This window comes from Sitophilus oryzae, unplaced genomic scaffold, assembly GCF_002938485.1.
Source record: "Sitophilus oryzae breed Bouriz unplaced genomic scaffold, Soryzae_2.0 scaffold_374_pilon_pilon, whole genome shotgun sequence".
NCBI lineage: Eukaryota > Metazoa > Arthropoda > Insecta > Coleoptera > Curculionidae > Sitophilus > Sitophilus oryzae.
In genome coordinates, this window is record NW_022146945.1 from 1,523,878 (window position 1) to 1,542,463 (window position 18,586).

Below are 18,586 nucleotides of genomic sequence, written 5' to 3' on the forward strand. Positions count from 1 at the left end.
TTTTTTTTCGTAATTATAAAAGTCATTTTAGCGCACTCAATAGCGTCGTTTTTATATAATAACTCGTCATTTAACAGATAGTTAACATAACTTTGAAGCGGCTTTACGTTAACCGACATTCTTAGAGCTGTAAATGTCATTGATCGAATGAGGTTTAGATTATTAAGTAGGTAAACATTCTTTCTGTTTCGTAAATTTACCAGAAAAATCTCAAAGTTTACACAAGATATAAACGGTAAAGTATGAAAAATTATAATATAAAAAATTTGGAAAACAAAAAATGTAAATCAATGCCAAAAAAATGTTACCTGATTTACAAATGTTCTTTTCTAAATAAAGTTAAGGATATTTTGGAAATTTACTAATTACACTTAAATACAGCCTATTGCATCGCCAAGATAAACATAGGAAATCCCATATAAATTTTAAAAATGATGAATATAGAATGTTTAGAAGGGGAGTTAATTATCGCGACCTTACAGATCTATTGTGTGTTCCCCTTTCTTGAATTACAACGGTTATAACTCATCATACAGTCTCAGGGCTTTAACAAAAGCCAGTATCTGAGACGGCTTCACAGAGGCCAGCTCACCATCTTCAACGTCAGCCGTACCAAAGTTCATGGCACGAATGGTCGTCGTCTCGGCGCACTCAGTGATAAGGTGTTCTGGTGTTTCCCCATTTTCCCCACAGAATCTGCATTCGCCGTTGTTTCTCAACTTCAGCCTACTGAAATGTTCGTTGATTGATTGTTCTTGCTGAAATCAACGAAAACCTTTGATTTCTCTCGGTCGTAAGTTTTGAGGAACTTTTTTGAATGTCTTATAGACCGTTGGAAGGTTTATATTTTTTTATAGACCGTTGGAAGGTCTTATAGACCGTTGGTTCCCGCTTGGAAAACAGAACGGTTCTGGTCCAGTGTGGTTCATTCGCTCCTTTTCTAGCTAGATCATTTGCTTTTTCATTGCCTTCTATCTCTTGGCGAGCAGGCACCCAGAGTAGGAGGACTTTATTTCCTTTGCCTAATTTAGTCCAGGTCCAAATTTAATAAAACTGTTGTAATGTTTTTACTAGTTCTCAATGACAAGTTGACAATTATGTCAAATATACATTTAAAGGCAAAGTTTAAAGGGTATTATAATGTATTTTTTAAGCAACCAAATAAACTAGTAACAAGGAGCAAACAGCAACTGATCTAGAGCTCCTTTGCTCATATGATCTAGGTTCTTACCACTAGTGAACTAACTAACTCGTGTTCTTAGTTAATACCAAATAATTTTGTCAAAATTTCACCATATATGTTTCCAGGCAATGGCCTTGGCTCTCTGAATTAAAATTTAGTAAAGTACTTTTTTTAATTAATTATTATACTCGTTATTATATATATAATTATTATATTATATTTATTTTAAAATGTCATTCTAGTTAGAATGTTATTTTCTATCAAGTAGAGTAATAAAATGTCCAAGGTACAATTTAAAAATCAAAAGTTGTAGTTATATCCGGTGAAACAGGAAGTGACCGAAAATACTGACCAAATATTGAGGTTACTTCAGAAATTATTTGGAAAAAATCGAAATAAAAATGAAACTTCTTAACCCTGTATCTCCGAAACTAATCATTTAATCAATGTCAACAGCCGGCCGGCCCGTCACTACTGACCCTCCGCCGGCAAGCTAAGCCTCCTTACATCACAATTTTACCTGATCACAAATATTTACATCACTTGCCAATGAATCATACTATTTTCTCTAATCGACTTTCAAATAGAGTGTTTTAGCATTACTAGATAAATAAATAGAGAGTTTCCGAAGGAATGCATATTCTTTATTAGAATAGTGAATAAATAAAAGCATTATTATGACGAATTTTCCAAGTTTTACAATTGCGAGAAAAAAAAAACAAAAGCTTTAAGAATACCCTGTATGCTAAAATGCCTAACTAATTTATTAAAAAAAATACGTTCAAAAACATGTTATGCGTAACGAAATTAGCTATTATAATGAAATTATTTTTGATAAAGCGCGTTGCGTTGACTTCTTTTTGTATTTACTCGGAGGAAATGTCAAAAAGGATTGCGTCTAAAATTTATGTTCTCCCAGATTAGAATCTTATTAGTCGAGATGATCATCGTTGCGTTAAAAAGAACAGTAAAATTTAGTGTGAGACCTTAAAACCTCTTGTTTGGTTTTATAGTTGCTGTAATATCGGGAGATTACGGAAGGTAAAAATGAATACCGACAATTATAAACGTCTTTTTTTGTTTAAACTTTTATTATTGGAGAGGTTTTATTTGTATTGGACGTCGTAAAATTTTATTTTTGTAATAAACTTTATTGTGGTTTGGTTAACTGTACATTTATTTGGTTGAAATTTCGTATGTACGAGACGTGCCGTCGACTATGTGTCTCGTGAATGTGGTTGTGTGATTTTAATATGAATAAGAACATTCTTGAAATTGTTTCTCTACTGTACAGGGTGTTCAAATATCAAGGTACTCTGAGATAAAGAACGCGTTTAAAATTTTTAAGTATCCTCATATTCTTGTAATGGCCACAGATTGCGGTCCAATAAATATTTTCACAGGACGTTCAAAGAACATACACATTAATTTCTATAATAACACTGTTTCTATAATATATTTATAATAATTAGTATTCCGTCAAAATATCAAGATTTTTTTACCATACCCTTTAAAGACTTTGAGAAGGATTTCGACTCAATATATCCTAAGGCAATAATAGAACCCCCTAGCGAAAAAGTAAGATTAAGGTATTGACAGTCCTTACATAGAAATTCTTGCCAGTATATACAAAGAAGCCAAAGTAATTATATATAAAAGAACCCCAGAGTTCCCAACTGGCAAAGGAGTACGATAAGGAGACGCGATATCCCCAAATCTGTTTTACAGTAACTGGACTGGACCAACAAAGGATTAAAAATAGATGGAGACTATCTTAACCATCTAAGATTCGCTGACGACATAGTCCTAATTGCCAATAGTCCTGAAGAACTACAAGAACCTATTATCAAACTACATATAGCCAGCAATAAAGTATATCTCAAAATGAATTTAGCACAAACTAAAGTAATGCACAACGAACTAGCAGACAGGAAAGACATTATGTAACACAAAACTAGAAACAGTAGTAGAATACATATATTTGGGACAACTAATACCTAGATCGGGATCTCTGCTACCAGAAGTCAACCGAAGAATTAAGTTAGCATGGAGTACTTAGGAAAGAGACTCAATCATATTCAAACCTAGAATACATACATACATACATACAGCCGTTACTCGCTGACGAGTATTCGACACACATAAAGAAAATGGTCACGCAAGGCGTTTTCTTTCATGAGCTTTTCTGTGACTGAAAAGCCCGATACGTGATGTTATCTGCCTACCGCACTCCGGACATTCAAAAATCTCATTGCTTTGTTGCCTCTCTACTTTTTGGTTGCCGCTGTTAACTGAGTTTACAACCCTTCTCCATTGAGTTCTATTGTGAGCTGCTTTTTCCCACTCATTCTGCATGTTAATTCCCTTTAAATTTTCGTGGAAAATGTCCTTGTATCTTTTCAGTTGTCCACCCGGCCTCCTCTTACCGTCCACAAGCTCACCGTAAAGCAGAGATTTTGGTATGCGGTTTTCTTGCATTCTGCATACGTGACCAGCCCATCTTAAGCGGGATTTTGTGACCATGACTTCAATACTCTCGCAGTTAGATTTTTCAAGGACCGATACGTTTGAGACATGATGGAACCACCGGACTCTTAAGAGTTGTCTAAGGTGTCTCTGTTGCAACTTGTTCAATGCGTTCATGTGTCGGCGGTAAGGCACCCAGGTTTCGCTCCCATATATCATGGTGGGGATTATAATTGCTCGGTATACTGCAAGTTTTGTTTTTGTACTCAAGTCATGATTGTAGAAAACCCTGTCTTTTAATTTCCAGAATGCTCTTGAGGCGCTACTAATCCTGTGCTGAATTTCAGAGTCAATATTGGCCTTTTCCGAAATCAAACTGCCAAGGTAATTGAATTCCGCCACATATTCGAATAGTTCTTCTCCGATTTTTATAGCATTGTTGTGATCTTCCGGGGGAGTGCACATGATTTTAGTTTTGCCGATGTTCAGCTTAAGGCCCAAAGCCTCGTATGCCCAGGTATATGTGTTCAACATTTCTTGTAATTGTTGTACCGTGTTTGCAACTAGAGCGCAGTCGTCAGCGTATTGAAGTTCTGTGATAAATTTTGTACGTGTTTTTGCCCTGAGTCTTTTTATGTTGAACAGACCGCCGTCATATCTGTATCTAATGCCCATCCTGCAGTTTGCTGTCCACTATAATGGAGAGCGCTGCCATGAATATGTTGAATAGGAGAGGCGCTAAGACACATCCCTGCCTAACTCCTGTATTTGTTAGAATGGGTCGCTCAGTGATCCATGATGTGACACTCTTGACTTGTTGTTGTTATGGAGGCTTTACACACTGTAAGAAATTTGTTGGGTACTCCGAACTTTTCCATAATTGCCCAAAGCGCTCTCTGTTCACAGAGTCGAAGGCTTTTGTTAGATCGATGAATGCAACATAAAGTTTAGACTGCTGCTTTTTTACTTTTTCCTGTAGTTGACGGATGGAAAATATGGAATCGACGGTGCCGCGGTTGGTACGAAAACCCGTTTGCGATCCTGGGAGGATTTTTTTTCTATATATGGGTGCAGGCGGTTTGACATTATTTTTGCAAGAATTTTTCCGCCGATAGCTAATAGCAAAATTCCCCGGTAATTACCGCAGTCTGATGCACTTCCTTTGTTCTTAAATATATTCACTATATTCGCGTTGCGAAAATCGTGAGGTACCTCTCCGCTTTCCCATACGACATCAAAGAGAGCCTTAAGATGATCCATAATTTCTTTACTTGCACACTTATAGATTTCCGCCGGAATCGCGTCACAGCCAGCTGATTTGTTGCTGTTTTATGGAGGTCTTTATTTCTTGTTCTGTTATTGGGATGTCTAATACATCGAGGCTGTTATACTGAGGTATTGTGTTTAGTGCTTCCATATTGGGGTTGTTTTCTTGGTTAAGGATATGGCTGTAATGTTCTTTCCAGTGATTTCTGATTTGTTCTTCCTCTTTTAGAAGTTCGCCATTTTGAGCCATGATTGGGCAGCTTACCTTCTTAGTTGGACCGTATACTTCTTTTACAGCCTCGAAGAATTTACGATAATCGTGATGAGTGGCGTACTCTTGAATCTGATTCGCTTTTTGTGACCACCAGTTATCCTTTACTTGGCGCAGTTCTCTTCGAAGGGTGTTGTTGGCTGCTTTAAAGTTATCTACCAGTCTTGGATTAAGTGGATTTGCAGTGACGGCTTGATGTGCTCTATGCTTTTGTTCCAAAAAAGCCTGTATATGCTGTTGATTTTCGTCAAACCAGTCTGGTTGTTTCTTTTTGTTCGACTTTCCCAGTACTGCTTCGCTGGTTTTATGAATCGCATCCCTTAATTGTGTCCAGTCTTGTTCAGCTTCCAATATTGAGATTGAAGTTATCGGTGGAAGTGATTCTTTGATGGCTTCCCGGAGGGCGTCGGCGGTATTCTTGTTCTCTAGATCCCGTACGTTCAATCTGGTCATGTTGTTTTGCTTTTTACAGCGTGGATGTTTGGGTTTTAACTGGATTTTCATTTTTGAAATTAAAAGTCGGTGGTCAGTGCCGCATTCGGCATCTATTCTAGCTTTTGTGAGCCTAACATCTTTTAGATGCATCCTTCGAACGATTATGTGGTCCAATTGATGCCAGTGGCCTGATCTAGGATGTTTCCAGGTATCTTTAAACTTGTTCATCAACATGAACCACGTATTGGTGATGCAAAGATTATACTCTGCGCATGTTGTTAATAAGCGTTCACCATTGCTATTTGCGTTTTCCATTGTTTTCCCAATACGTCAGGCCATATTTCCTGTTGTTTGCCTACACGGGCATTAAAGTCACCTAGCAAGATGATTCGTTCGTGCTTTGGAATTCGTTGAAGGGCATTTTGTAAAGCTTGGTAAAATTTATCCTTATCTTCAATTTTAGCGTCAAGGGTGGGAGCATAGGCACTAATGATGTTGACGCAAGTTTTGTCTGATATGGGGTACCTTAGGGTCATAAGACGTTCGGAGACACCAATAGGTACTTCTGTTAACTTGGTGGCGATTTCGTTTTTGATCGCAATGCCTACACCATGAATTCTCCTGTGTGTTGCGGGATGACCTTTCCAAAAGAAGGTGTATGTCAAACCTAGAATGCCACTTTATCTAAAGAAGAACACATTAGATGTGTACTACCAGTCATGACCTCTGCATGCGAAACCTGGACACTTAAAACGAACATTATAAGGAAACTGCAGGTCGCACAACGCTCAATGGAACGAAATTTGCTGGGAATAACCAAGAGAGACCGTAAAAGAATAAAGTGGATACGACCAAAGACCCAAGTAATAGATATCATCCACAGAATCAAATCTCCCAAGTGGCAATGGGCAGGACACCTAACTTCGGTCTGCATAGTCAGCGATAGACAACAATGAGCCCAACTACAAAGGGGCTGTCTAAATATGTGAGGGGGCTACATCATCATCATCATCATCACGCAGCCCCCTTTCACGTCCATAGTTGAACATAGGCCTCCTCCAAACGTCTCCATTCTCGCGGTTTTTAGCTGTCCTGTTTTAGCAATCCAGTTAGTTGTTATTCGTTTCAGGTCGTCGGTCCATCGGGTGGGAGGTCTGCCTTGGCTACGCTTTTCGGCTCTTACAATGGGGCTACAACATAATTGGAAATAGTTGAATAAGCTAAGAATGATAATAATGATGATAATTACACCAAAACAGTTGACTTTTGCAGTGGACGCATGTTTCGCTAACTATAGTAGCATAATCAGCAGATGATGAAAACTCTAAATATTTTCAAATAAATCAGTAAAATATAAGAAGGAGCACAAGGTTGTTAGGAGTTTGCGTAGCAAAGATTATTTCTACCCAAGAGCAAGGAAGGAAAATAACGTTGTTATATTAGATAAAAAAGAATATTACGATAAAATTAACAACTTAATCGATAATGGTCCCTACACAGAGTTAATAAAGAATCCTTTGGCAAGGATGGTAGCAGAAGTTAAAAAAACTCTAAAACAATGTAACAACCTTATTGATTTTCCTTTAAAAAAAACTGCAGATATCGAATCCGCCAGTATCTAAATTGTATGCATTGCCTAAAATTCTTAATAATAGAAGTAAATAATAATACAGGGTGATGAAAAATGCACGGCTGAATTTCAGGAGCATAATCCTAATAAAAAAATTGGAAAAAAAGTTCTTATAAACATGAGTCTCGAAATTTCTAGTTTTAAATATACAGCAAAATAAAACACTAAATCACAACAATACACCAAAACACTTTTTTTCCATAGACGATAATGCAATTTTATCGTCGTGTATAAAACAATATTTTTTTCCATAGCGAGTTACGTTTTAAAAAATATTCAGAAATTATTATTTCAAGGAAATTTTTACGAGTAGAAAAAAAATATTGTGCTGGGTTGGCGTTGCTTTCTATGTAATTGACAAAAAAATAAAGCTGTATCTTTAGTTGTCAGTTTTGAGTCAATATTTTTTAATTCTCTTTCGTATCGATTACTGATTCGATTGATTGAATTGGAGCTAGAAATGGCTCAAAACGAAATAAGTAAATTACCAACAGATATTCAGGATAAACGCCATATCCAAACTACTTCCATTTAAATCCAGAATAACTTATGGAAAGGAATACAAAAATTTTCAAAAATGGAAGCAATTAAAAAACGTGCGAGAAGAAATAAAGTTTTTAACCTATCCTCGCTGTTAAAATATCATTTAATGTACCCTTGCGGTTAAAGTACTATTTTATCTACTATTTTTGATAGATATAAGGCAATTTTATTAGTTGCTATGGAAAAAAAGTGTTATTTCATATTCTATCTTCGTTAATAACATTACTTTTTCTGTTCACTTTTTGTTTTTTTTTCTTCGAAAACATGAATACAGTTACCAATATGATTAGAAATAATAAACCTGGCGTTAAGTTTAGCCTCAAACCCATATTATAAAATTAGAATAGATGGAAGCGACCCTCATTAAACTCTTCTATCGAGTACCTGCCGAAAAGGCTGTGTGAAACAGGTGATGAAGAGGGAGCCCGAAATGCCCCCGAGGCGTTCCTCGAAAACCACCAATAATCTTAACACATTAAACAAACAAGAAGAGGCAAAAAGGTCAGCAAACCGCAAGATGATTATGGGATATTAAGTCTTCCTCGGGTTTAGGGAGAGAAAAAGATTTATATGGTTTCGGTCTTTATTGAAAGAGATGGTGATTTCTTAGGAGTTTGTATTTATAAGAAGGGTTTAGAACACTTAGGGTAGCTTTAAGTTTTAGCTGTATTACTTACTAATATTTAACTGTTATTTTCTTCCATTCTTTTCTATATATAGAGGAATTATATACAGGAACCGCTGTTTTGTCCTAGCCCTCTTAGTTCCCGAAATACAGGGCGAAATTGAAAATGTTGCATTTTTCGACTCCCTTCATATCTCGTTTATCTTATAACTAATCGAAAAGGTGAAAACTAAGCCCAGTATATATTTTCAAGTAGAATCTAGTGGCGTAACTAGTTTTTCGTTGGGAGCTTCTTGAAATATAACCTAAACTTATGTTTTTTTTTTAAATGAGACACCCTGTATATTATTGTTTATTAAATTTGCCTTGTCATGAAATTTCTAAAAATATAATATACTCTAGACTTATTTTCATAAATAAGGTAAAAATACATTTTTGAACATACGCAGCCGGTTTATAACAGATAGTCATGAGAATTGAATAATTTATTTAACGTCAAATTTTGGCTATTGTATTTTCCATGCTAATTTCGTCACTGTAGGCGAATCGTAGCAGTAGTACCTCTTCAATATTTTCGTACATCCTTGAATATATTTTCTCTTTTAAATAACCCCATAAAAAGTAATCTAAAACTGAGAGGCCGTCTGGAACCAAACTATCCAAAGATTAGGGAAATGTTGGCCCAGCCAGTGCTCTGTAACGCCAGAGTTATGTACAGGAGCTTCATTTTGTTGAAAGAATATTGCATTTACTTAGGCCAAGGGAACATCTTCCAAAATCGTCATTGTTTTTAATTATAAGGTTCGCATATATCTTTGAGAATTTAAATTCCCTTCGAAAATTCAATATTCAATTCTTCACAAAATGAAACAATACACATTGAAACCGAACCTGCCTTGGTGTTGTCTGGGAAAAATAACATGTTCATTTTCCTGGCTCCAAAATCTTGGATTCTGCCTATTTTTACCCCGTACTAGTAAAATACGCTTCGGCCGACCAAATGATCTTCTTGTGAAAACTATTCACTCTTCCGCACATGTCGATGTACCAGTTGCAAAACGCAACTCTACGCGCGGGATTCCCAGGGTAAAAATGATGCACAAGTTTATATTTATAAGGTTTGAATTTAAATTGTTTTAAATTTTTTTACACTTTGGTTTTAGATACACCCACATCTTCCTCTATGCATCTACAAAATGTCTCTGGTGTGTTAGGTCATGCCAAGACCTTTACCTCAGATTTTTTATTTTCTTAGTTATACCTTTTTGATCTGGGTTTGTTAAAACATCCATATTGAATTACGTTGCTCTGTAATTTCCGAAATATACACTTATCTGGCTGTGTTCTCTCGGGGTATCTGGAATACGATAGATAATATTTTTTAATTACAAGGATACCTGTACCTGGTAACCTATCTGTCCAAATAGAGCTCTGCAGCTGCATCAGCAACTTCGTTAGCTAATTTAAAACATTTATTTATGTCATATTTTTCGATATAACCAAAATTTTGTTGTTCTGCCATGTTTTAGTACCTACAGTGAATCAAAAAACAACACGGAAACTACCATGGAAAAGATAATAGCCACAATTTCACTTTGAATAAATTATACAATTGCATAACTATCTATTATAAACCGGCTGCCTATGTTAAAACAGTTAAAAAATTATTTTTTACTAAATATTATATTTTTGTATTATGAAAATAAGAAATATAGATATAATATAATATATAAGATTTTTTATTTATGGAAATAAGAAAAAAATTGCAACGTCTCATATCTATATCACCCAGTGTACAATAAATAACAAATATTATACACCCGTCTCTCTCTGTAAAGAATTATTACAAATCCTATAAAAGCACGTTACAAACCGCAAACAATATCAATTACAATCGGTGCGCATATGCTACAGAACGGATTAATACGCTAAATGCTTTAAGACTCTTTTGTGCGACCCTCTCCAAAATCCACCCTTATTTTTAATACCCACCCTTAGTCGTTTGTATGATATATACGTCTATTATAACCTACACGGGGGTAGGGTACGAGTACGATCGGGTAGGGAATTATTGTGGATTATTTTGTTCGGTTATTGTTTTTGATTATTACATGGCGTTCTCGTGCTTGTCAAGGTGAACAATATTGTTATATAAGCTTATTGTGTAGCGTTTTCTTTTGTGGGGGATTGTTTTATTCATTTGTATTAGTTTCCTATTGTGTTGATTTGGAAAAATATACTTTTTTGATGGATGATGTTTTTAGAAAGCAGTACCAGGAACGGTCATCGTATACCACATAAATTTTAGGCGACTGATGAATTAAAAAAAAGTTGTATGTGCACTATTTGAATAATACATATTTGAAGTGAAACTTCTTCTCACTTCCGTCTGTCTGTCTGTCAGTTACCTTTAACGTTTCTTACGTCAAAACTAACTGTCATAGTGACACGTATTGTACACGGTCAAGTTTTCCTTGGTCCAATCTATCAACATACCAAATTTCATTTAAATCGGTCGATTTTTTGATTTGATTCATTGGTGATGGGGTTTCATATTGCACAAAACGTCGTCAAAACATCATGAAAAGATAGGGCTCTTAGAGCTCGCGTTACGACGCGACGCTTCAAAGACCCATCTCAACTTCCTCATCGACTTACCACTTTTTTTTCTCGCTATATAGCTCATGTATCAAGCCTGTGTCGTGTGATGGTCTTGAATTTTTACTTCCATCGCGTCTAAAGAAGTTTCACTTCAAAAATGGAGTTGATCAATTAACAAACTAATTATTAAAAAAATATTAGCAATCAGTAAGTAAGAGTTAAAATAAGAAAAACATGTATTGTTAACAATTTTCTAAAAGCAAACAGAATATGATAAATATTTCCCTAAATTCTTATTATAAAGATAGATAATTAAGATATTCTAACTTCCTATTTTATACGTTTTGTCTTGTCTTAGAAATGTACAAGCTGCAGTGCGCTATCTTGGTAGAAGCAGGTGTCACAGTACACCGTAACCATCAAGCAGAACGATAACAAAAAAGAGGAGACGCATTTACATTATCTAGGTACAAAATCAGACCGACAATTTAGTATCTTAAATTGACGTAATTTATATTTGATAAGAATAATAATAATAATGAGCTATAAATAAGATATCCTTAATTGTTCTTCAACCAAAGTAAATTTATACAAAAAAACTTGTAAAACTATGAAATTTCCTATAATAAACACTAAAAATTATTAATGAAATATAAATCAAATCAAAGAAAATCTGAAACATTTTCAATAATAAAGGAGGCCTAGAATTATACCATAATTTTATTATAATATTCTAAAATATAGATATAAAATGCGCCAAGACATCATAGAAATAAAGGCAACTTGAATATGGTTTTAAGCATTTGTTATTAACTCCAACATATTTCAATAAAAAGTTAACAAGCCTATATCGCCATATCACCAGAACTATTCTTAAACATTATAAAATAGCTTTTAAATAAATAATAAAATTAATTTATTTTTTTCTGGGAACAACAAACGACTATAATTTGTTGACGAGATCGTAAACATATCCAATAATTTTAAGCAAAAAAATGCACGAAGAACTGAGAGAAGCCTCCAAGAAGATGTGTCAGGGGATGTTAATGAACCAACACAATTGATGATAAATTTAGTTAGGTACTTCCGATTATCTAACAGTCAACGAGACATAGGAAGATCAAGTAAATATTATATAAAAACAAATATCTTATGGAACATACATTAAGAATTGGTGGACAAAATCAAACTTTTGAAATTGAACGATGAACTAGTTTGGTATAGACAATTTTTGGAAAGCTGTGGCATATTGTGAAGGATGAATCTCTGAATCTCTCCTGTGATTACTTATAGTTCTGGAACGCCTACCTTTCCTTAAAGAAATATGGAAAGAAATATGCTCGACATGTCCCAACAAGATAGAATATTTAATCAGGAAAAGAGTGAATTTGTCAATACAATGGTGGGCAAAATCATGAGAATGAAATGGAGATGAGTGGCCATCCAGATTGGATAAGAGATATAGATGTCGACCACCTGCGGAGAGGGAAATTAATCACTGCAACCTTATAAATCCATTGGGCCCCCCTTTGTTTAGTTATAACTCATCATACAGTCTCAGGGCTTTGATAAAAGCATGTATGTAAGACGGTTTTACAGAGGTTAGTTCTAACTAACTTCGGATCAAAGTTTATAGTAACGGTTGTCGTCTTAAAAATAATGAAACTAATGAAGTTTTCTGATGTTTTCCCATTTTCTCACAGAATATGCATTCGCCGTCGTTTCTTAGTTTCAGTGACGAATGAAAATTCTGTGGGGAAACAAGGGAAACACTAGAACAACTCATCACTGAGTGCACAAAGTCGACAACCATTCGTTTCATAAACTTTGGTACGAGTGATATCGGAAATGGAGAACCAATGTAACTCTCTCAGATCCTGGCATCTGTCAAAGTCCTCAGAATGTTTGATGAGTTATAGCTCAAGAAAGAGATAAACAAAGGATCTATAAGGTCGCGGTGATTATCTTCCTCCCTCCGTAGGAGGTCTGCATCTACTGATAAGCAGCATTTGTGGAATCAGAAACAACACCAATTGAATAAAGAATGAAAAAAAACTTTATAATAGTATGGGCATAAATGACACAACCTCATTACACAGAGCGTCCGAAATTCGAAGTTAAGACACTATAAGGGATATAAAGAGGTATAAATGAGGTCAAATTATAACAAAACTGCACAATTTTATAACGATTAAAATGACAGATTCATCCGTATTTATCTGGTGATAAATTCTGAAGAAAACAAAATATTTATAAATAAATTCGACTTGATCATTATCAGTTTTTTTTTCAATCCACTATTTTGTAGAAGAAATATTAAGGCAGCAAAGAACATATCCTTCGGATGCTTGATCTTCGGACAGCCAAGCCGTGCTAAAGGCTAAACTCTAAATACACTGGGTGAACGTAGGAATATTACGTGAGTACCAGGTCACGCGGGTTACAAGGGTAATGAAAAGGCAGATGAAATAGCATAACAAGGCTCATCAATGCTATTTGTAGGCCCAGAACTGCTCTGCGAAACTTCAAAAGCAGTTTTTAGACTGGTCACAATACAATGGGCAGCCAACAAATCTCTAGAATGGTGGAGAAACTCACTACTGCAGAGACAAGCAAAAAAGTTTGTAGTAGAACATCGCCAAAATTCACGGCAGACCTGATAAGCAAAAACAGAAAGACCGTCAAAGCTGTGTACTGGGTCGACTAACAGGGCATTGCAAGCTGAATAGGCATATAGAGCTAATAGGGTTAATAGACGAAAAAATGTGCAGTTTCTGCCAACCTGAAAAAGAAAAGATGCTCTCTGTAATAGGCAATGATAGACCATTGAGAGAGCTATATGGAGGTTTTAGAGGTCAGTTTCTCAAAAGGTCCTCATGGATCAGGCCGAGAGCCACCTCGAAGAATCTAATCTAATCACCTTTTTTCATCAAAATGGTGTTATTAAATGTCACTAAGAATTTTCAGTTTTTACTTAAAAATATAATTTTTATCCATCTTTAGTACTCAATAATATACGATATCGAACACCCTAGTTATTAATCTAGATTTAACTCACAATTCCGACACGATAATCGCGCAGTCGAGTGTGTAACCGACTTAATAAACACGGACCCCGCCCCCCTAACCACCAGCCTTTCCCACTGATGCCTACCATCGCGAACCGAGAGCATTTACCATGTTTTGATAACAATCGGAGTGATCCACGACCCGACGGTGTTTTGTTTCCGTTGCGAGCGCGCCGCGTTTAATAAGCTTTTGTTGTTGTTGATGTTGTGATGTCGGCCTCGTATATATTATGTGTGTACCTACGACACGCGTCCAGTGGGAACAGGGCTTAACCGCAATTTCGCGATAGGCATCTTCCGAACGGGACATAATGGAATAATAGAGATTATTTATGGTTAGAGGAGTCGAGCCATGGGAACCGTTTACACAGAGGGTTGAGATATAGGTATATTGGATCCGAGATTATTGGTATTTATTAACTTAGTTAGAAAACTTATGCCGATGACAAAGATTAAAATGATAGGCGAGTTAACAAAAAATGTTAAAGTTAAAAAATCGCTTTGTTAGCAATAGGAATTGGCAATATTAGCACCTCCAGTTTAAAGGTATCGAAGTCAACGAGAGGAACCGGTAAATTCAAAAGACTGTCCTTAATCTTTACCTATGACCTTCTGCCCGAAACAAAGATCATCAACTAATTTCTAGCCAAAAAAACTATTGCATATCTTTCAGTCAAACATAATACATATTTTTCAAAACAAAAATCTTGTTAATCGTCTTTTAATGTAATAACTAGTGGAGGTTTCTCAGTAAGTGTACCTAAATGTACAAAAAAACTAATATTTTAATTAATTATATTTATCTTAAAAACTTCGTATCATATACTTGAAAGTTATGCATAAAAACTTTGACGAATTTCTTATCTACCACCTAAACCTATCTGTTAATTTTTAAAGGAATCTCTCAGTCGCTCTATTCTGAACATGCGTAAACCTTTCATGCCAAACCTCTCATCTCATTTGGTCTACCGCATTCGCCTAATCGGAGTGTTCACTGTTCATTGGAATTTTAGAACAAACCTTTGCCGCCCGTACCCTTCATTGATATGATACCAGCGTTCCATTGGGTCTTCTTATTTCACGATCTACTAAATGATTACCTGACGATCTACTAAATGATTAACCTGCAATACATTTTAAAGAAAATAAATTTTACAAGATGTGATTTTAGTTAAATTTTAAAATAAATTAAGATCCTTGATTTGCAGCTTTAAATTAAAGATTTCGTAGTCCAAAAAGTGTAATCTTTGGGCATGATTGAGAAACAATTATGAAGGTATCTATTGAAGCACGCGCCATGTCATTGATAGTAACCAAATAGATTTTATATTTTTCGAAACAAAATTCTTATCAATTGTCTGTAATAAAAATATTTATACGCTGTCTCGCGAGGCTCTTACCTCCTTTCAAGAACAACCAATATTTTTTTGCAGATTTAAATCAAGAATACCTTGACATTCCATTCGGGAGATCGCCGGGTACGCCGGGTCTCCACGGCTCGAACCAGAGGACCAAGAGGATGAGGACCTCGTTCAAACACCACCAGCTCAGGACGATGAAGTCGTACTTCGCGATTAACCACAATCCAGACGCCAAGGATCTGAAGCAGTTGTCGCAGAAGACCGGGTTGCCGAAAAGAGTACTACAAGTAAGTGTTTTTAATTTAATTAGGATTTCTAATCAAAACAGCGAGAAATGGCTTGCTAATTTGGCTGGAACAGTGACGGCGGTAGTTTTTTTCTTATGGATAGTCATGGTAGTCATAGTCTGAGCTCTTAGACTGTCCTCCGAATTCAGCGACTACGTTTCATTTCTGAAGCTGAAAGTTGAGGTTGGAAAGATATAGTTTTTTTATCAAACATGACAGTTATGACATTCGCAAACAACTGCTTTTCTAATCAAAGGTGCCAACTATTATAATAATATATAGACTTGCGTTTATGATATAAAAAATCGTTGAGAGAAGTTTGTGGCTGTACAAGAATGTAAAAAATAATAAATTAAAAAGAAAGTATTTTACATAATTATGATTTCAGAAACTAATCAACTTCAAAGTGGGTGGACCACCACTGTAACCAATAAACAGTTTTTATTAGTTCGTTTACTGGATACATGAAAGAAACAAATTATTAATTAGCACTTTGTTTTATTGTGTAAAATAAACATTACTTTTTTTATTCTAGATGTAATAACTATTTATTAAACTTAACTTGTATTAAGCTCTTCCGAACGACCTTGCAAGGAACAGGGCTCCATATACAAGGCCAATATTATAAATCAGAAGAATTTAATTTAAAGCTAGAGTTGTAATAATCAAAATATCCGCTGATACTAAAACTACATAAAAAGCTCTTTCATTTAACCTTTCGGCGGTCGCGCTTTATTTTTTACACGAAAGATCGCGCGCGGACTCTGAGACCGTATGCTAAATTCGAGAGATCTTAAGGGTTGCTAGTGGTGTAAAGACATAAAATAATATAATAATCAAAATAAAATCTATTTAATGACTTGCTTCGTTACAAATGGCAAACATAAACATAAAAAATATAACATAAAACACGTAAAACACAAACTAATAAATATTATTCAGAAACAAAATATATAATAATGAAAAAATCAAACCGTATAACAGATTACAGAACATTTGTATGTGCTCAAAATATACGAAATTGTGACGCTGTACACAAGAGTAACGAGTTGGTCTGTTTTCCGCCATCATCACATTTCTGTAGTGCCGATTTTCTGGTAATACTGTATTCAGTGCTTCAGAATCTGAAATTTATTTTTCTGTATCAGAATTTATTTCGGGCCCTTGCCTTTCTATAATATCCACTTCTCTTTCTTTCATGTCATGGTCAATGGTCATGTTCAGTGGTTAATTCGTCATCTTCGTTCAAACAGTCTTGCATGAGCTGTTGCAATCGTTCTTGCTCTGTCTCATATGAGTACATGTAAAAAATAATAATTATTTAATAACAAAATGTCGAATATTTACTATTTTAATCACAATTTGCTCATTTTCAATTAAAAATAATCAGTAAAATAACTTATCTTACACGATATTATAAAATTATTTATGTAAAAAGAATATCACAAACGGTCGCGCGTGGAATAACACTCCGCATATGAGTATAAAAAGATAGTAACTACAATAAACGATGTGCAAACGTACATTTCTCATAAAATAGGCAGAGACAGGACTATATATTTCCATATTTTCATGATCTGTAAATGTTCCTAGTAAGGCCCATGAACCAACCAAGCAAGGCCAACCGTCAATTTTTTGACTGGCCTTATAAGGAACCGCCGGCTTTCATAGGAACACTACCAAACTGTTTTAACTGTAATAAGAGCAACATTATTATTTTTTTCTTTAGTACTATAACAAATATCTATATGACAATTTACAGTAAAAAAAAAAGATAGTAATAGGTTATTTACATAAAAACTTACCTTTTCCTGTGCGCGCGAATTACAATTCTGAGTCGACGTCATACAGGTAACTGATCCCTTGGGCCTACATCAAATTAGTTTACTGGAATTATATTTTACATGACTTTTCTCCGATTTAATATAAACCCAAGTTGGCCCAAATTGAAGTCTTGACAATAGAGTGAAATAAAATCGTTCTCTGTAATATGATAACAATTGTTATTCAGTGCCTTCCATATTTCTCCCTCTCTCTATCTCTATTCAGGACATCCCATTTTTTACCATCTCCATCTCACTCCTACCTACGTCATCAACGTATATACCTTCACGGCCCCAATTAATCAAGAGCGCCGCGCTATACGACCGACGGCACAGATTAGCCGCCGTCTGGAACCGGTGCGCGCGTTCGTTCTCTTGATAAATGCCACGTTTGTCCGGATAAATGTAGCGTTCGGGCGCATCCAGCTTGATATATTATTTCCGAGGGGTTGTTTTTTACCGCCATTCGTCTTGCCCGAGCCGCAGAGGCTCGGGTCCGCCTAATAAACGTCTGGATCTGGCCTCTAATTAGGGATGATCTCCGCGCGCAGCTTTTTTATTTATTTTTATTAGTGTTTTTTGTTCGAGTTTGTTTTTCGTCCATGGTTTCGTTCGGCTTTGATTTCTCGTGTTCTAATTTTGGTCGAGTGTTTTTCTTGCTGACGAGTACAACTTTGTTGGTCTGTAGGATATGCAATCTGTTTTTATTTTAGAAATAGGAATTTTTTATCGGTATTGCCTTTAGAGTGTTTTAAGTTATTTTTTTGTCCACACAAAAGGATAGATACATTTGCTAAATTTCAAGATTATTGCTCCATCAACCTTTTTCTCGTTTGTGCAGCATTTGACAATTTTTTCACGAAATTTACTGTTTTAGTAACTCGACTATCAACCACCATTGCAATTATGCAATTACTTCCGGCTCAGATTAAATCAGATTTTTGAGATGGTTGTCGGCCTGTTCCGTTGCGACATTTTTAGATCTATTGTAGGTTCTCCTCTGATCCCTAGATGTCATTTTCTAGTC

At 35.4% G+C, this 18,586-nt stretch overlaps 1 protein-coding gene across 2 annotated transcripts in view; it reads left to right on the forward strand.

The window, feature by feature from the left end:
• The window catches only part of LOC115885106 (protein apterous-like), a 331,311-nt gene that overhangs the window by 280,179 nt on the left and 32,546 nt on the right, over positions 1–18,586 (forward strand). For both annotated transcript variants that reach the window (XM_030903895.1, XM_030903896.1), the window contains exon 7: positions 15,522–15,736. In XM_030903895.1, coding sequence (XP_030759755.1) covers positions 15,522–15,736 — 215 coding nt within the window. The remainder of the gene's footprint in view (positions 1–15,521; positions 15,737–18,586) is intronic.